The sequence below is a fragment of the Wyeomyia smithii genome, chromosome 3 (genome assembly GCF_029784165.1).
Source record: "Wyeomyia smithii strain HCP4-BCI-WySm-NY-G18 chromosome 3, ASM2978416v1, whole genome shotgun sequence".
NCBI lineage: Eukaryota > Metazoa > Arthropoda > Insecta > Diptera > Culicidae > Wyeomyia > Wyeomyia smithii.
Genome location: NC_073696.1, coordinates 208484243 through 208504252, shown reverse-complemented (window position 1 = coordinate 208504252; position 20010 = coordinate 208484243). Strand labels below are relative to the sequence as shown.

The following is a 20010-nucleotide window of genomic DNA, read 5'->3' as shown; positions in this document are numbered from 1 at the left end:
TGTGTAAAAGAAGACGAAGGTGATCACGAAGGTAAGGTACCGTGCTGGATCGAAACCCGTACAGTATCGAAATCCGTACACCTTGATGTTTTTCTTCAGTTTTAAGCATTATAAAAATGAAAATTCATATGATAGTTACATGTACCTGTCCGTTGAGTTGTTGGCTTTTCGTTAAATTAAACTATGGGCCAGTAGGCCATGAAATCAAAATATTGAAAATGAAAAATCGTGTATCGGTTTCAGTTGTCATTGCGTTGTATCGGTAGAGAATTTACTAAGGAAACGTTCTTCATATAAAAACGTTTTTCAAGTGGGATATTAATGTTTTACTCTGTAAATCTTTTTGAAATTGATGGAAAAGGTAAGTCTTTGTCATTTTCAAGCTGCATATTGTTAGGTAAATAGTGTAAACTGTATTTATTCAACAAAAACTGTGCCGTACGGATTTTGACCCTTTGTTAATTGCTTGAATCGAAATCCGTACAGCGTGTGTATCATTAGGATGGGGCTTATTTTCAAAAATATTCGCGGGACCTGTTTTCCCAGGCAAAAAGACCTCCTTGGGGTTTAATAAGCAACATACAAAAAATTGGTTGAATTTCATTAAGGTGGCGCAAAGGGCCTAAAGGTCAAACTTTAAACGAAAGCAATTTTAAAACAAGGTAATTTTGTGACCCTTTTTGGTGTAAATTTCGTCCGTTTTGCGTTAAATGCAACCGTTTTTGAGATATTCGCAATTTCAGTGTACACTCTTGCAATCTCGGGGTATGTGATTATTAGGAAATGCACAAGGTGCCTGTATAAGTTAACACGTCATGGTCTCGAATATATTCTCGCAATAGACATCATTGTTCCTCCGAAAAGAGTGCAAAAGACCTGGGAAAACAGGTCCCACGAACATTTTTGAAAATAAGCCCCACCCTAGTGTATCATGCATATATTGTTTAACTTTCTTCTTGATTTCAGCATATAATGGAAGAAAACACGTATAAATATACGACAAACAATTTCGAAGGAGCTGTGACTAAGGTGCGCAAGGGAAAGTCGTACCGGGAAGCTTCGAGAGGTTCCGGCGTTCCGGTTACTTCAATAAGAGGTTCCGCAACGAAACGCTACGAAAATTGCACTACTTCAGCTAAAATAAAAAAAATTAGAAAACCGTGTACAGCTCTAGGAACCAGTTGATCCTTAAAAATATATTTATTCGTAAATTTTTTTTACCACAAAAGATCAAAATAATGGTCGCAGTGGTCCGAATCTTACAAAAAAAAAATCGTAAATTGAAATAAATTATAAATAAAAGATGTTCATTTTTGTACTTCTATATCTACACGGATTTTGATTCATTGCTGTATGGACTTTGATCCAGTCTAAATCGCGTGTGTGCGGATTTCGATTCAAAAGTTTACGGGTTTTAACTCAGACAAAAAACTGTGTACGGATTTCGATTCAAAATATGTTTTATTTCAAAATGATTTTTTCAAGTTTAAATAAAATATAAGTAGACCTATAAGTAAATATGTCAGTTTAAAGCAATATGTGATTTCTTGATTTTATATTGACCGTCGAAGATTATCATGTGCTTAGGTGTACGGATCTCGATCCAGCACGGTACCTAAGTTTCCATATATCAAAATATTCTTAAACATGTTCACATCACTCTATCTTGTCAAAATAGAGATCCTTGGCATATAACCTTTCCTACTAACACAGCACCCTAATTCCTGTAACGTCTATGAAGGTAGTATGGGTTCCCTGCATCTTCTTAAGTAGACGTTGAACTAACATTCCTACTTCCTTTCCCCGGCGATTGTAAGGACGTAGCCAGGTATCCAATGAAAGGCTTAGTTTGCAACTCACATCATCTGTAAGAAGGATACTAGTCTCAAGTTTCTTTCCTGTGACAACAGATGATGTGTTTGTGAGGCCATTAAAATTATCACTATATTTATCCTAAGCTGATCATTGTATAGCCACCTACGATGTGTGGAATCACTTTTGCTATGCTATGCTATGCTATGCTAACAAATATGTCCATAGTGGTTCGATCCCTTTCCCTCTTCCATAAGGGAGGGGTCCCATACAAGTGAAACACAAATATCTGTATAACTCGAGGTTTATCCGAGGAAATAGAACCAAATTTGGCGTGTGATGGTTCACAAGAGCAGGAAGAACATCCAAGAAGGAGAGGCTCTTATACAACTGAAACACAAATTTCTGCATAACTCATAAACTAATCAAGTAAATAGAACCAAACTTGGCATGTGAAGGTTTTTGGGGTAAGAAATGTTTCTACGGTGGTTTGACACCCCTCCTCCCTCTGAAAAGGGGAACTTCCATACAAATGAAACACAAATTTTTGCATGACTCCAGAGTTAATCAAGTAAGTAAAACAAATTTGACATGTGCTAATTTTTGGGGTCAGAAAATATTCTTATGTTAGTTCGACACCCTTTCCTCTTCTGGAAGGGAGGGTTCCCATACTTCCATACAAATAAAACACTAATTTCCACGTAACTCAAGAACTAATCAAGCAAATAGAACCTAATTTGGCATGTGAAGGTTTTTGGGGATGAAAAATGTTTCTATGATTGTTTGACAGCCTTCCCTACTTTGGAAGAAGGGGTGGGGGTTGATGATGCACAGGAGCCAAAATTCAACTTCAGACATTATTTTGAATTCTAAGATGGCGACTTCCGGTTTTTGGGAAGCAGCTCAAAATGACCGAATATCACCCAATATGGGTGTTTCCGGAACCAGGATAACGTCAGAGGCCAGAAACCGATTCAACTTACCATTTTTAAATTCAACATGACGACTTTTTTTGGAAATCAGCTGAAAATGACCGAATGTCATCCAATAGGGGAATTTTCAGAATGGAGGTGATGTACAAAAGAGGAAAGGCAAGGATGTTCTCATTTCGATAAAACCAATCATTTCAAACGATTTTTCTTTTAAGTTTGAACATATTCAATGTCCGATTCGTTATGCATTAGCAGACTATAAAAAAATCGAAAGTTAAATCTTTGGATGTTGGTGAAATCAATTTAGAGTGTTTGAAATCATTTGAATAAAAAAAATGGGCGGAACGAAGTTTGCCGAGACACACTAGCTGTCTCTAGATAAAGCTAGTGTATAATAAAGCTAATCATTATCTTTAAACCCTCCCAGTCTCGTGGTACGATGCTGACCTAACAAGCCAGTCGTCGTAAGTTCGAGTCTCATCTGGGGAGAGACTGTTAGTGTCAATAGGATCGTAGCGCTAGCCCCGCAATTGTCCTGTACACTAAACAGTCGACTGCGAAGTCTGTGCACAAATGAACAGGTCAAGTTCCGAATCGGAATGTAGCACCAAGGCTTTGCTTTGCTTTGCTTTTGTCTGTATTGTAAACAAGCATTCGATTCGGAAAGTAGCTAACAGCTGTATCGGCACTTGAAAGCTCTGAGATAAGTGAACTATTGGAGTCCTAACTGGCTCTATTGAATGCAGGGCCGGATTTAGACGCTGGGGGGCCCGGGGCAAATTTGTTTGTGAGGCCCTCATTTCTTAAAACATTTAGAGATAACCCTCTGGAGGGTGACGAGCAAAAAAAAAGGTCGCCCTAGGACTAGGGGGGCGCCTTCATTCGGGAGGCCCGGGGCATTTGCCCCCTTTGCCCACACTCAAATCCGTGCCTGATTGAATGCATTCTTCACTTCTAGCGTGACGATACTCTGACACTGGAGTATCTCCGCCATCTTAGTGACAATCATCGGAAAGTTTAATTGGTTGCTTGACAGACCGTTTACAATCTCGGTTTATTTCACCAGTCTTTTGACGATAATTTTTTCAAGTAGCTTGCCCGTAGTATCGAGCAGATAAATGGGTCAATATACACCAAAGGTTACCCTTTATGTTCCGGTAGCCCTCACTGACAAACTTATTTCAGATGTCTGATAAAAAACCTATCTTCTTACCTTTCATATTCCGTGTCTCGAGCGGAATCCCGCGCTCGCTCCAGCTCGCGCTCGATTTCGAACAGTTCCCGTTCCGTGTCCCGAAACACGTACCGCGAACCGTAGTCCCGTTCCCGTTCCCGCAGGCGCTCGCGCTCCCGATCCCGTTCGCTCTCCGTGTGATGGTAGATACGAGGATCGCGCGATATTTCGCCCCGTGAATTGGGCAGCGAATGAACACCGTATGGCAGCGAGTGTGTATTTAGCGATAGGTGGAGACTCTGCTGCAAAGGGGTTTCAAGCGTTAGCTTTAAATGTTAAGCTTCGTCGACGGGAAAAACACTTACATGCGTAGGACTAGTGTTTAACCGCGGGAAGTTAATATTAGTTGACTTTAACTGTAGTGTTGTTGGTTTAATTGGTCTTGGTGGCAGTCTTCTTCCGAAATCTCTATGTGATTGTAATACTGGATACGTGTGCTGGATGTACGGGCGGGTCACTGGAATCAGTGCAGAATTTAGCCGAAGTTCTCGTCGTTCGCGATTTTAATACTTACAAACTTCTTCTCGGAACCTCTCACGCTCTCGTTCTCGCAGCTCTTGCAGTCGGGCTGGACTGGGTGATCGAGATCGCTGGCATAAACTGGTTGTCCCGTAAGGATGTATCCTACGGTTGTACCGATGATGTGCGCTGATCTGTGTGTCCAACCGTGTCGGCGATGGGGACCGTGCTGGACTCGTGGCTACGGACCAGGAACCTTTATGTTTTCAAAATTTCAAATGTGTGTGTATTGTGTGAGTGTACTGTGTGTATGTATTTGCATCTATATTCATTTTCTTGACTAATACGAACAAATACTGCATCCTGTTGCGATAATTTCGCACGTCATTCCCACGGTAAGCGTGGTACATGCTCACTATCTGAGCGGTTTCGGAGGTAAGGACAAAATATTTTCTAAATTTCAACAATGGGCGCCGTGTTAGGTTGCTTTGTGTTATTCTAGGTTGCATGCTGTGTTAAACTAATATCAAAAATTACTAACAATCGAAAAACATTGAATGATTCACTAAACTGGAACTGCTACAAACTATAGGATTCGGACTGGAAATCTAGTTTGGGTATTTAGATTAGCTCTTCTCGAACGTTTTCCTTTTGGTCTGTAAAAACTACTACTATCCAGCCATTGGGACGAACACAATGTATGATTTAGTTTACATGGCATATTTTCCACCAGTGGGAAAGGACCGCTAATTAGAACTGGCAATCCATGCGTAAGCAACAGCATTGAAATGAGTGATTTGAGGACAATATGTTTGTTAGTTAAATTCCTGATCCCATTGCAAACCTTTCTGGCTGTTTCTTAGCCTTCGTACGTCTTAATAAGGATCCCAAAATCACCTAGTACTGAGAGTGATTGCAATCAGGAAAATAAATATAGGCACAGGGAAATGGCTTTTTTGTGAAGGGTGCAATTGCAAAAAATACCTCTATCGAATCTATAGCGCCCATAGTGGTGCCTACCAATAAGGTGATCCCTACGTGCAATCTCCACCACGTTGGACACTGTCTCCGAAAATCCAATATCGTGATGTAGATGTCGCGGGCTAGGCGATCGTTCCAGCCCTGAGCCTCGCCTATGAGGAGATATGAAACAAAAACACAAAGCATCATCAGTTCAGTGACCATTTTACTATACCAGTGTCTCGTAGATTCTCAGGAAAGTAGAAATCGTACTGTATACTCGGAGAACGGCGATGGCCATTGCGTTGGTCGTGCGGCGGATGCAAAAGACCATCGTCGGTGAAGGCTTCCTGGATTTCGTGACTTTTTCGGTCCTGCAAGTCTGGTGCGTCACATTCCAGCTGTATGCATTTGTTGTTACGCCACGTTTCCAGCAGCAAGATTCCAGCGTACAGCTTCCCAACGGTCATTTTTCCTGTGTTCAGCATGTCCCTCGGTGGCACCAAAAGGTCGATCATTTTTTTCGCCTGTATCGGCCAAATTTGTTTGATAGTTTGCCGCAGTTCGCTATCAGCCTGATCCATTTCTTCGGCTAAAGGAATACAAGGATTAATTTTATAGGGGAAAACTACTAGTTCATAGATTACTCACCAGGTCTCATCTTAATACTGAGGTTTTCCCGAATCAACGCAAAAAGCGTCGTCGTGAAGCTTACCCTTCCTTCCTCGTCCACGGGCATGTTCATTCGTATCAGTTTCTTGTACGCCAACCGATTTGGACATTTGTTCCCGAAACCTAACGGTGGGGCCATGTTTTTCAACATGTCGAACATCTCGGTGAAATGGAGTTTCCCCCTGAAAGCAGAACCCGGTTAGCTAGTAAAAATCCAAAAATCTGATGAATACTTACGAAGCAGACGGATCGTACTCGGCCCATATTCTAACAAACTCATCCAGATGATGGGCACCCAGTATACTGGAGTCCCTTGTCAGATAGTCAAAGTTGTCCATGATGACAGCAACGAACAGATTCAACATCTATGGTAAAATAATATATTAAAATCACGACCGAGGGAAACGGTAAGGAGCTTACCAAAAATGAACAAAAGAAAATGAAGGATACAAAGTATCCATAGGCTAGCGTCGATCCGCAGGTTTCATTTGGCTTGTTTGCGCGGGGATCGCAGCGTCGTCCTTTCATGCATGCTAACATAATGTTCGGCCATGATTCTCCCGTTGCACATCTAGATGAAAAAAAATGATATGTTAGTTATAAAAAACGTTCTAAACTAACAGTACTTATTGGGCTCAAGTGGTTGTTTGACTGGAAAACTTGTTTCTGAATAAAACTTAAGAATGATTTTCACAATTTATTAATAATAATTTCAGTTATTAGATAACATCTTCGTATCTCAAATGATGATGATTGCAATAAAAGCTAATTGCCGACGAAATGACTGGTTTGACGAGGAATGTGACGTGCTTGCAACGAGTTGACTTTAATCCTGAGGAGAACAAAGCTGACAGGAGGACAGATATCGTGTAGAACTGGAGCAACTGTTTCGGGTTAATAACACGAGCATGTTGATAGAGAAGGTAAATCAATCCTGTAATACAGAGGTTTCCAGATCTTTTGTTTGGTGGAGAACTTTTTCAAGCCAAAACATTTGGCGGAGTACCTGCAATTTAAATCAATGAGTAAATTGATTCAAAAGTGCAGGTTGGTTACAAAATTTTGATAAGTGTAAATCAAGGTCCCGCTGAAACCTGTCACCTCTAGCGAGAACGTCCCTACATTAACCTCTTCTATGTGGATACGAATAACCTTAGTGAAGAGCTGATCCCAACCTCGGTGGGAATCCAAGTCGTATGCAAACTGAGAAGAGTTCCATGATCGTTTGTTTTTTTTTTCATTTTGAGCGACTTACAACTGCGTCTGGTTCGGATCGAACGGCTGAGCCATGGAATGTGGTGGCACGCCAGCTATATACAAGATGGCGGCCCCGTCGTGAAACTAGGCATCGCGGCTCTAATAAAGGCGTAACCTTATCAATGTGTACGCACCGATAAACGACAAACCCGATGATGCGATAAAATATGCGAAGAGTGTCTACCAGTGATGAGAATGGCCTAAGATTAGTGAACTTCGCCGCAGCCAGAGGTATGGCAATCTGTAGCAATGTGTACGAAGTGATATTCCGGAAACATGTATGGCAACATCCTAATTGCAAAGCGTGCTCTTATACCGACCCTGCTTCGGGAGGGCATGCATGCAAGGTGTGCGAACGAACAGTATCAGAGCAGCAGCGTGAGCTCGCCCAGGGCGTGGTGACGAGTCGAACAGTTAGCCGTTACCTCCCCGTAAAAACTACGGTACCCGTGAGCAGCTCTGACGAAGTGAGTAGCGCCGCTCCCATCACCCAAAAGCACTAGCCCACCCATTGGGACTGGTACCAGTAAGGCTCTGATTATGGCAACTGATCGCAGTATTGAGGATATGAGTCGGTACACGTTTCTATACCACGACATAGGGCTGGCACCTGGACCGAGCTCTCTTAGTAAAGTCGTTTGACAACGGCTTGAAATGGCTTGATGTGGCAAACGGATGCATGGGTCTCCGTCCCGTAAAACCTGGCAGGCCTTCCAGTACGTTCCGCGTCCATTGCCTGGTGGCAATGGGTCTTAGGACCAGATGCCCCTTTCTGACTCACGCTAGTTGCTTATAAATGGGGCCGACTAGGCGACTACTCCACTATGGACAAGGATACCGGCTGGGAGGAGGACCCATTTAAATAGAAATGAAAGAGGGTGACAATGAATTGACGGTAGAGGCTGATGGGTTGTTTAACCCTTTCGCTACAAGCGGCGTCGCAAGGTCGCAGGGAAGATTGGTGCGAAGGTTGAGACGCCTAATGCGACACTAACCGAAAAGAGTAAAGTTGGTGCAAAGCGAGTATGCCTAGGGCTACATAGCAACGGAAGAAAGCCGGTGAATACGCTCCCAAGCGTGGAAGCTTTGCCTGTCCAACTTGAGGAGTTACTCAAGTTGACGGACAAACGTAGCAACATATCAAAATTAGGGATGTTGCATCTGCATCAACGATGCAAGAGTGTAGTTCGCTGAAACGCAGCGTGCGCAAGCGGCGAAGGAAGCGATTCAACAGCCCTCTCTCTCGCATATAAGCGGAAAAGCGCTAACGCTTCCAACTGTGTGTAAACGAATATGCTAACCTTCGCAGATGTTTGCTTCGCAAAGAGGACAAGCCAGTCTCCGGGGAAAAACAGCACCAAAACACGGTTGATGCAATTAAGCCCAGAGACTGGCTCGTCAGCTATGCCAACTCGGCCCACTGAAAAGAAGGGTGAAGCTACGGGTAACGGTCAATGGACCACCGTAGTAAACACACAGCGACGAAACCGGGACAAACATGAAAAACACTCTAAGAAGCCGTGCAAGGGTAAGGGACGACACGCTAATTCTCAAGACTGATGGGTTTAAGTACGCTGATGTCTTGAGGCCATGAGAGGCAATGCCCAGCTTAAAGACCTTGGTGTGGATGTTAGGATAATCCGTCGGTCTCGTACCGGTGAGATGATCCTGGAACTCCGCAAAAGGCAAAGGGAAAGGGTTCTATACTATGAAACGGTAGCCCACAAGGTGCTTGGCGAGGGTGTGCAAGTTCGGGCGCTCATCCAGAAGATGACTCTAGCTTAAGAACCTGAATGAGATTACCGAAGGGTGCGATATTGCACAAGCCTTCGACAAGCAGTGTGGAGTGGTGGTTACCACCGAGGCCAGCCGCCTTCGTAAGTGCTCAGCAGAGACACAGGTAGCTACTATAAAGCTCCAGTGCAGAAAAAAAAACGTGAAGATGGCCAGACTAAAGGTCAGTTGGTCGGTCTGCCCTTTGGATATTCTCCAGCAGCCTGGAGTCTGGTTCAGGTGCTTTGAGAGCGGGCAAAGATCCTGGGCGTGCAAAGGACCCGACCGGTCTAAGCTTTGCAGAAGATGCGGTGGTGCAGGCCATGTAGCGAGATGTTGAAGGAGCCTCCCAAGTGTTCCGTATGTACCGGTACATGGAACGATAAACACTTCACTTGCAGCAAGTGAAAAGTGAAAAGTGATAGAATTAAATAGTGAAAGTGAATAAAAAGTGTAAAGTGTAGTGGAAATTTTCTATCAAGACGCTCGAACAGAAGTGAACGATAAACACACCATGGAGGGCCCCGATTGCCCCACAAGCGCAGTATGACATTGCCATCGTATCGGACCCGTACCGCATCCCAACCGGAAACGGTAACTGGGTATCGGAAAAGTTTGGTAACAGGGATGGCAGGCAGATTCCCGGTGCATGAAATTTTGTCTACCTCGAATGAGGGGTTCGAAGTTGCCAAAGTGGAAGTTCACCCATATAGTCGACCAAGCGTCAATGGAATTGACGGGCCGAACGCCGTTGGTTGTCGCAGGTGACTTTAACGTTTGGGCTGGCGATTGGGGAAGTCGCAGACCATCGCAGAGCGTGCCTTTGTGCGAGAGTGAAATTGCAACGGACGCGTACCGATATGCAAAAAAGAGGTCGTACCTCATTCGCGTCTGCGAAAGCTACGCTCAAGAACGCAATTGGAGCAAGCAAACTAGCCTGCTTCGATAGATAGTGACAACACGAATCCTTGGGGTGACGCCTACAAGATCGTAATGGATAAGACTAGAGTAGCGCAGTGATGTTAGCGCGGATCATTGAGGGACTATTTCCACGCCCCGATCCAAGTCCCTGGCCTCAGGTTGTCGAACCACTACAAACCATGAGTGCCGACAGCCGTGCAGAGGTTGAGTAGCCGGTAAAAGTTACGAAAGAGGAACTCTTTGATATCGTAAACTTTTTGAAGGTTACCAAGGCGATGTGACTAGACAGAAACTCGAATCTGGCCATTAAAAGGGTCATAAAGGCAGCCCCCAAATTGTTCAGGGCATTGCAGAGTCTTAGCATCACGGTGTCGCTGTATACGTTCCTGGAATATTACTTCCAGTATATTCGTTCACAACACAGAGTGCGTCCCAGTCGCCGCAGGAGTATCGCAAGGCTCTATCCTGGAGCTGTGGAATGCTATGTTTGGCGGTGTGTTGAACCTAAGACTCCCTCCCGGAGTGATGATTGTTGGCTTTGCGGACAACATAACTCTAGAAGTCTATGGCGAGGCCATAAAAGAGGTCGAGTTGAAAAACTTTTAACTGAAAAGACTGGATGCGCTCCATGAATCTGGAGCTAGCGCACCACAAGACGGATGCCATCGTGGTGAGCAACCGAAAATCGGAGCAGGAGGCAAAAATTAGTGCCGTTGGATACACTATAGCCGCAAAGCGGTCTTCGAAATTCCTAGGAGAGATGGTCAACGACAAGCTCACTTTTGAGAGCCACGTTGGCTATGTCTGCAAGAGGACTTCAACGGCCATCGCGGTATTATCACGTATGATGAATAATAACTCAGCGGTATACGGCAGCAAGCGCAAGTGCAAGTGCTTACCAGCGTGTTACATCCACACTCAGGTATGGAGCACTAGTATGGTCTAATGCGTTAGGTACTACCTGTTAAAGGGGTCAAGTGGGAAGCACCAACAGACGCAACTTGCTTCGATGAACGTGACATAAGGGGTATACGAAACACCGAAATATCCTCCATGATCAGGTAGCAGAGGGATCAATCTATCTCTACCAAGGGTAGATGAACGCATTGACGCATCCCGCGGTAGCCGAATGGGTCGCGAAGCGACATGGGGGGGTGGTCAACTTCCATCTGACAAAGATAGTGGCAGGCCACGATTGCTTTAGGAGGATCTGCATAGTTTTGGCCATGCAGACTCGGCGTGGTGCCTCGAGTGCACAGATGCGGAGAAATCCACAGAGCACGTGCTTGTCATATGCCCTCGTTTCACGCAAGCTTGGAGCGTTATGATGGCGGTGTGCGGATCGGACATCACCTCGTAAAATTTGGTTGGTAGAATGGGCGCAGACGAGGCCATCTGGAGAGCGGTCAACGCGACTACTTCCCGGATAGTTCGAAAACTACAAGGCAGCAATCGACGGGATGACCATCGAAGTGCCCGAGTAAGCTAGCTTCCTGTCTCCTGGTAGTTAGCCAAATCTAAAAAGAGGGTGCATCAAGGACAAAAGCCGGTTCTCTGAAGTAATACCTGATGATAGTTCCAGGAAACACACAATACTAGGGCTGGAACCCAACACCACTCCCTGAGTTATCTTCTGAGGTGTCTGATACCAAATTTCCCACTATCATGAAAAAAAAGACGACATTATATCGACTTGGATTACCATCTCGTGGGAGGACCGATTCGGGCTTAACTGGCGAGCGTATACAAGTTGACCTCTTCGAGGAGGATACGGCTGGACATTCAGAGATTTCAAAGCTGACAAAGTTGCTTTTGGAAGGTTGACGAACGCATTGTTGAACCGGTTAGAGATCTGACCGAGCAGTGGAGGCACAGCCGCGATACGGTCAGCGACACAGCGCGGGAGGTGTTAAACCCGACGGCAGGAACCACACGTAACACATAAAAAGCTTTCCACGGAGCACGATTTGGGAACCCCTGCCTGAAGGTAAAGGCTACATACTGAGTCCTGAAATGTGTAGAGACCTGGAGGAGCGCTAGGTGGTCAACAGATGGAAGCAGTTCTTCGATAAGCACTTCAATAGAGCAGCTACAGAAGAAGGCTGGAGAGAACTTTGGAATGCCTACAAATTATAGCGGTGTCCCAGTTCCCGAAACCCTGGAAATCAAACAGAACATTGTGTCACTTAAGAACAATAGAGCCGCACAAAAAGTGAGACTGCCGGTAGCACTCTATAAACATGGCAAAGAGGCACTAGCAATGACACTTCACTGGATAATTTCTAGGATTTTGTTGGAAGACCGGAGGAATGGATGGAAGGAGCTAATCAGAGAAATGGATGGAAGGAGATGTGTGCTCCTTCCTGAAAACGGTGATCGGCTACAATGCAGCAACTACCGCGGCATAACTTTGATCAACGCCGCTTACAAAGTTCTCTCCCAGATCCTGCTTCGCTTTCCATCTCAACTCAATCGAGACCAACTCAATCGAGACCGACTCAATAGAAACCTGCTTTCGCCTCCCAAAGACGGTGATTATGAACGGCGATGAATTCTAAGTGGCAGATGAGTTCGTATACTTGGGACTGGCAACCGCTGATAACAACACAAGTAAGAAGATCCAACGACGCATTCAAGCAGGAAATCGGTTTTACTTTACTCTGCACAAGACGCACCGATCCAGGATCATACGCTTTCGCAGGAACCTGACAATATACAAAACCTCAGTAGTTTTCTGTGCACTTGAAGAAAGGGTACAAACCGAAAGTGGTAGGTGGCGCAAAGAAAAAAATATCGAGAGATAATTTTAGGTCATTCAAGCACATTAACTTACCTAAACAACAACATCAGACCGTCCAAGAACGATCTGAAATTGTTATGACGACTGATGGCAGTGTCCGGATCTAATTCTATATTTCCGAAAACCTAGCAGAGAAAAAAGATCAAGAAATGCTTTTCAATCTGTCCAAAACATTTGCTTCTTGTATTCAACCATACCTGCATTCCAATGATTGCGTAGATGAAGAAAAGCATTGCAATCAGCAAGCAGACGTACGGCAGTGCTTTGAAGGATTGAACAAAAGTCCACAACAAGATGCGAATGGTATCACCCTGGCGCAGTAGCTTGATTAAACGGGCAGCTCGAAAGAGCCGCAGGAAGCCAACATTGAAGGAGTTTTCCTAAAACCGATCAAAAGTGAGTTTTAATCTTGTGGGGGTGTGACACTGAGCTTTTTACCCAAAGAAGCAAGATCAGAGCGTCCACTATACTACCGATAACGGTGATCAAGTCGAACACATTCCATGCATCTTTGAAAAAGTTCTGAAAATAGAAAATTTAAACGCTCGCTTTATACATGAACCATTCAGTTTCATACTCAACTTACCCTAGCTCCGAAGCCAATTATTTTCAGTACTGTTTCTACACTAAACATTCCAGTGAATATCATGTTGAGGTACTTCATGAAATTTTCTAGTTTTTTGTTTTGGTCATGGCACTGCAAAACAAAACAAGGTTATTTCTACATAAACGCGACTTTACTCGGCCAGAAATTGCTAACCTTCATCATAAGCAGTAACGTGTTAAACACAATCAACGTCATAATGAAGTATTCAAATGGCGCAGAAACGACAATCCGCCAGACGGTGTACTTGAACCCGGAATGTTTGGTCGGAATATAGCGCTCCAGTGGTCTCGCTCCGATTGTGAAGTCGATGCAGGATTTCTATTGCAATCAAACGTGTTAGTGTAAGTGCGCTCTGCCAAAGTAGCTACTCAACTAACCTGGTTCTTATCGATCTCACCATCCTGCAGCTCTGCTTCTCCCTGCTCTTGGAAAGTGATGATAATCAAGGCAACGAAAATGTTCACGAAGAAGAATGGAAACACTACGAAGTAAACGATGTAGAATATGGACATTTCGATGCGAAAGTTTTGAATCGGTCCCTGATCCTCGTAGGTAGCTGCCATCGAATTTTGAAGTACTCTGAAAGAAATTACCAATTGTTAGTTGACTAAAATTGCCAGCGCACCAGGGTCTTACTGTGGCCATCCTTCACCGGTCTGCACAGCAAACAACGTCAGCATGGCTGTTGCTACATTATCGTAGTTAAAGTACTGAGTTCTCCACTCACGTTTGGCAGCACGTGGCAGTCCGTCCACTTCGTCGAACACGAAGTATGAACCTCTGTCAAATGGATCGAATGAAGATTGTTGTTTCATCAAGCGTTAGAACAATACTTACTGGCATTCATCGCTATTGTGTTTACTGTCATCCGTACAGTAGAAAAACTTTCCGTTGAACAGTTGCACTGCGATGACGGCGAAAATAAACTGAAACAATATGTACACGATCAGGATGTTGATGACGTTCTTGAGCGAACCGACGACGCAATCGAACACCGCTTTCAGCTTCGGTACACGTTTGATGGTTTTCAGTGGACGCAGCACTCGCAGTACGCGTAGTGACTTAATGGTAGACAGATCCGCACCGGCATCACTACCGCTGATGTCGAATCCAATACTAACAACCGCACAACCGACGACCACGGCATCCATAATGTTCCATATTTCACGCAAGTAGCTTCCCGGATGTAGAATCACGCCCAAATCGATGACTTTCAGCAGTAACTCGATCGCAAACACACAGGTGAACGCGTAATCCACATTGTTAAGCACCAGATTCCGAGGGGCATCCTCCTGCACTGGATCCTCAGCTGCTAGTGCTATCGAAGATAGCGAGATGACTATCATGATGAAGAAGTCGAAATACCGCAGATTGACCACCCAATGAGCCGCGCGACGCATTCTGCAAAAAGGTTTTAAGAAATTACTTTTATTATTGTAAACAGCCGCGAGTGCTTTGACACAACTTACGGATTGGTCGACGAAAAAATAAACATACAAGAGTACGGTAGCATAGGCTTTGGACCTTCCGCCTGCTCTTCTTCGTCTTCCTCTTTCTTTTCTTCCTTTTTAGCTTCTTTTTCTTTTTCCGCTTCCAACTCTTCCGTAGTAGGTGTACCGTCTTTAGCTTTTTGCAGTGCTTCCATCTCCTTCTCCAGTTCCATTTGCTGTTTCTCCTTGTCTCGTTCCTGCTGCTGCTCTTCTGCTGCGGTTAGCTCTTGTGCATTCGCCAAATTGTCGACAGCGATAGCCAAGAATACGTTTAGCAGGGTGTAGTTACCGAACAGTGTCAAGATGATAAAGTATAGGGAGTACATCATCCCACTTTTGTGTCCGCCCTGTGAGTTAATGCCGAGATACATGACCTCGTTCCAATCCTCACCGGTGAGGATCTGGAACACAGTGAGTAGTGCGATGGTGAACGTGTTAAAGTTAGTCGGTGGTGTGCCTTCTGGCAGGATGAACTGCCCTCCGAACAGCTGCATTCCGAGCAGCGCGAATATCAGTATGAACAGAAAGAGCAAAAACAGCAACGAGATAATCGAACGCATAGAACTGAGCAAAGAGATAACCAAGTTACGTAGCGAGGACCAGTACTTGGTGACCTTGAAGATACGCAGCAACCGGAGGGCTCGCAGTACGGAAATACCGAAGGAACCCTCTTTGTAGGCGGACCAAACCACCTCGAAGATTGAACCAGCGATAACGATGCAATCGAACCGGTTGAAGGCCGACTCGAAGTAGATGCGTGGTCCGAGCGCGTAGATCTTGATCAACATCTCGCACATAAATAAGCCTAGGAACACAAATTCGGCGTAGTCTAGAATAAGAGAGAATTCCGCATTCGTAAGTATTTCTCATAGCTGAGGCTAGTCAGAAGGCTTTTCTGTATTGAATAGCGATTACACAGATGACGGTGAGTTGACAAAATTAGACAGGAAGCGTGTTCCCTGTAGAGTTTCCTTTAACTTCCAGGAGGGACTGGCATAGAGAGCGCTAGAAGAATCATACACGTTTTATTCTGCTAAAAAACACTATTCGGAAGGACTAGGAACAGAAACATAATGTGAAAGCATTCACTTGCATGTACGAAAAGATTCATACGAAAGGGAGCTCAGCAGATAGTCTAATTCGCTGATTGGACAAGCGGGAGTTTTGTCTAGTTTAACTGGCTACACAGAAAACGGCTAAACCTATGGAATGCCCTAATCAGTAAGGTCTATTATCGATTGAACAATGTGGAATGTAATTACAATGTTTTCATAGTGTATGGTTTCTTCACTTCTTGGGCGAGCAAACAACTGCTAAAAATGAACGAAACAACAAAAACGCTACAATGTAAAAGGTAGAAATTGATGTGCTCTTTTTCGGACACAAAATAATTTGGAGTCTTTGTACTATTCAAACTGACAGAAACTGTGAGTGACTTACAAATAAAATGTAAAGTGACTTACAAATAAATGTTCATTCAGGTAGAGTGAACAGTTTTTAAAGGTGCTTATTAATACAGCGCAATTGAATATTTTAGTGGTAAAATCAAGTTCTAAGATTGTTGAGATAAAATTCTGTAGCATATTCTCCTTGCAATTTTGGTTGTTTATACCTCTAACTTTGTAGTAGGTTTTGTTGGCTACTAAATAAGCGTTAAGTTGCTCCTACAATGTTCTGCCAATAAACAAAATGTTTTACTTGAATGTGATGCCTCTTCACATGCATGTCTTATTTTAGGAAAAGGTCCATCACATTTAAAATATGTGGTTTGATCTTGGTATTTCTCATTTATTAATAATGACCAGTACAAAAAAATGTTTACGTGTTGTTCTCATTTTCAATTTTAACTATCCCTCTAGCGCCCAATGCCGCCATTTGGCGGGCTGCAGTCGAAATGTTGAAAAGCTTCAATAAATATTTAAAAAGTGTTAATGATTCATAGTGATTTTACCAAAGCCCGCCTAGAAATTAACTTGGGCACTTGAGGATTATTTTATGTCGATTTATTTTGTAACACCCTAAAATAGTGACTCCACCCAGGGTCTAAACTAATGGACCAGGACAAAATCGGGGGACAGGGCTTCGTAATATCATTTTTCCAGTTTCGTAAACCGATTTTATTTTTGATGTGATATGAATGTACGAGACATGGGCCTCATTTTGTGTTGACATATAGTGGAATTGAACCGAGCTCTCGGCCACGTAAGCAAATAACACGTTGCATCGTGTTGTAACTTGGAAGAGCGACAAGCAAATTTTTCTCGTTTCGGATGGAAGCAGATTCTCAACCACGCAACAGTTTATTACGCTGTTGCGTGTTGTATATTGCAGATGTGCGCCTGAAAGACAACAAAACTCTGTTCGTGGTGACGTTGGCTGTTGGCAGACATTAGAATGAAAATACTGCTGTGAAGTCGAATGACTCATCTTTATTAAAACGTTTCAGCACTTTGAATGAAATTTAATAAATTTTCTGAAACGAGTTTTCGGTAGAACACACCGAGTTATTCAAAGACTAATTCAGCAAGAATTAGGTTATTCAAAGGTTTCAGTGTTTTTAGAACTCCATATTTGAAACCGTGGGTTTGGACTGGACAGGAATGTCTAACTACGCTAGTTTTGATTCCACTCCAATGGTATTTATAGTACTATTCGAATCATCAATACATATTTAAAAAAAATTGAGCAGTCTTTAAATTACCCTTATGTTTCTTCATATACCCTTTTGAAATAAATGCTCAATCATTGTGAAATTTATTAATTAAGTGTTGAAAGACAACCCTTTCATTTGATATAATTTTTTGTTAGGAGAAAGGCAAAAAATATGTGCCACGGAGGTCCAAATAAAATTTTCAACAAAAATTCAACCCAACGTAATTCAAGATTGCAACTAAATTGTTCGACGATGTTTTTTCAACGGAACAATATTAAATAAAATTTTCATGTTTCAATTGCAATAAATTTGCCTACAAAGTTATTTTTCTGCTTTTCTCCTAGGAAGGTTTAAAATCATTGCGAATAGCGAGGTCTTTAACTCTGAATAAATAGTCTTTGTCTGATATGCATAAGAGGTAAGAATCTTCATCCTCCACCGCATAAACATCGCTAAAGTAACATAGTGTGTGCGAAATCACAGTTATACTGCCAGTCAGCATTATCACTGTCAACTGATTGGAGCTGTAAGTAATTTTCACTTTCAGCTTGTTCTTGTTGAAACTGATATTCGTATTTTTCAGTTCCAACTGAAAATCTATCACTGACAGTGAAAATTTTGAACATTGCTCCAGATACCGTATAGAAATTCATGATTGTGGCTTGGTTAAATGGATTTTGTAGAAGAAACATCCACGGTTTTTGAATGAACCATGCTACGAACAAGCGAATATTCTTCTAAAACACCTTTCAATCGCTTTGTCTAGTCATTCAAAATTGAACCGAACTGTGAGGTTGAGTTGCACTAATTAAGTAGGGGTACTGGGAGTAAGCCCGGCACTGAGGGTAAGACCGGCACCCCCAGGGTTTTACTAGAAAACACTAATTAACTATGTTTTGGAATATGTGAAGTGTTGATATTTAACGTATTAGACATTTTAAGACACATCAAAGCCACCGTGAAACGTTAAACGTCAAAATAATAGACAAAACACACGCTACTGGAACTGATGCGAAAAAGGATGTAACTTTTCGTAAGTGGAACTTAAGCTTTATTCATTTGAAAAGACTAAAATATATTTTTCGTTGCTCTACAATTTATTGCCTGTATTGTTAGCAATCACAGGAATTCGATCTGAGGTAAATTGAAGCGATAAATTAATAGCAATACACTTTTTTAAAAAATGTGTGCTGTCGGGGTAAGACCGTCACCCAGTGAAAGGGGTAAGTCCGACATGGTTTGAGGTTAGTTGAATGTTACTGACACATATTTCTCATCTTTTACCGATGTCTCGCTGCTAAATAAAATAAAAAAATGACTTGCACTCAAGCTCTTCTGTGATTTATGAATGATTTTAAGGGTTATTAGAGGTGTCGAATGTACTGAATCAAGTCACAAGTGTTCACCGGAACTTGTTCCAGCAATCTCCCCAAAATCAGCTAACCGACAACAGCCAAATTCAACAGTGACGTACAGAAATGTAAGATCTCTCATCTTTCGGTTTCCGAGTTCAAATTTGTTCAGTTATTTCGAGTTAATTCATGGACAAACTCAGGTGCCGGTGTTACCCCCAAGGGGTGCCGGTTTCACCCGCACTGATTGCTAAACGTCGTTTTTATCTTAGTTTCAAAACTTCATTATTTCGTGTCAAATAACAGTTTGACAGTACTGACAGTCTTCATATCTTGTTGAAAACAATCTGGGCAATGATTTTGTGAAAGAAATATAACAATATTTGCCATCAAGTCCTACTAAAGGATCATTTTGCTTAGAGGGCCGGGCTTACACCCAGTACCCCTATGCATTTTTTTAGGGTCTATGTGAAAAGAAAATCGAATATCGAAACATGCAACGATTTTGGTGCATTTTCAAACGCTTGTAGGTTGGTTACTTTTTTTTACTGAAATCAAGCATCCACCCTAACGCGATTAATTTTTATTTCAGGATGGTAATTATTCTGCAATGAAACGCATATCAGTCCCATCTGCAGGGCCGGATTTAGACGCTGGGGGGGGCCTTTTTTAAAAAAAAATACAGCTAAGAAAATTTAAAATTTTGAAATGATTTAACGCTTCGCTGGAAGGGGCCCTCTTTTCTTTAAAAAATTATAGCTAAGAAAATTCAAAATTTTGAAATGATTTAACGCACTGGAAGGTGACGAGCGAAAAAAAGGGATCCACCCTGTCGGTTCATCTGGTCCAGGACTTGGGGGGTCCCTCGCGTCGAAAGGCCCGGGGCATTTGTCCCCTCAAATCCGGGCCTGCCCATCTGCGCAGTTGTTCGTTTTCCTGAAACTGAATCATTTTGAAAGTGTGAAAATATTGTTTGATCTTGTGCAAAATGTCCTCGTTAGATCTGATACATGCTTTTTACGCGTTGAAGAATGTCTCGGTTTCGATCTGGTTATTCTTGATCACTTTTAGTTTGCTTTTTATGTAGT

General features: G+C 42.9%; 1 protein-coding gene across 10 annotated transcripts in view; it reads right to left on the bottom strand.

Annotated features, from left to right (window-relative positions):
* LOC129732797 (voltage-dependent calcium channel type A subunit alpha-1-like) overlaps positions 1 to 20010 on the bottom strand; it is a 126945-nt gene that overhangs the window by 9450 nt on the left and 97485 nt on the right. For 2 of the 10 annotated variants that reach the window (XM_055694045.1, XM_055694055.1), the window contains 17 exons: positions 14897 to 15746; positions 14265 to 14828; positions 14064 to 14207; positions 13805 to 14006; positions 13581 to 13745; positions 13407 to 13517; positions 13259 to 13342; positions 13018 to 13200; positions 12854 to 12945; positions 6490 to 6640; positions 6307 to 6434; positions 6049 to 6251; positions 5671 to 5989; positions 5422 to 5570; positions 4493 to 4693; positions 4284 to 4435; positions 3958 to 4220 (listed from right to left, as the gene is read on the bottom strand). In XM_055694045.1, coding sequence (XP_055550020.1) covers positions 3958 to 4220; positions 4284 to 4435; positions 4493 to 4693; positions 5422 to 5570; positions 5671 to 5989; positions 6049 to 6251; positions 6307 to 6434; positions 6490 to 6640; positions 12854 to 12945; positions 13018 to 13200; positions 13259 to 13342; positions 13407 to 13517; positions 13581 to 13745; positions 13805 to 14006; positions 14064 to 14207; positions 14265 to 14828; positions 14897 to 15746 — 3961 coding nt within the window. Of the gene's footprint in view, positions 1 to 3957; positions 4221 to 4283; positions 4436 to 4492; positions 4694 to 5421; positions 5571 to 5632; positions 5990 to 6048; positions 6252 to 6306; positions 6435 to 6489; positions 6641 to 12853; positions 12946 to 13017; positions 13201 to 13258; positions 13343 to 13406; positions 13518 to 13580; positions 13746 to 13804; positions 14007 to 14063; positions 14208 to 14264; positions 14829 to 14896; positions 15747 to 20010 lie in introns of all 10 variants that reach the window. The other 8 variants (XM_055694046.1, XM_055694048.1, XM_055694049.1 and 5 more) reach the window with 8 other exon arrangements.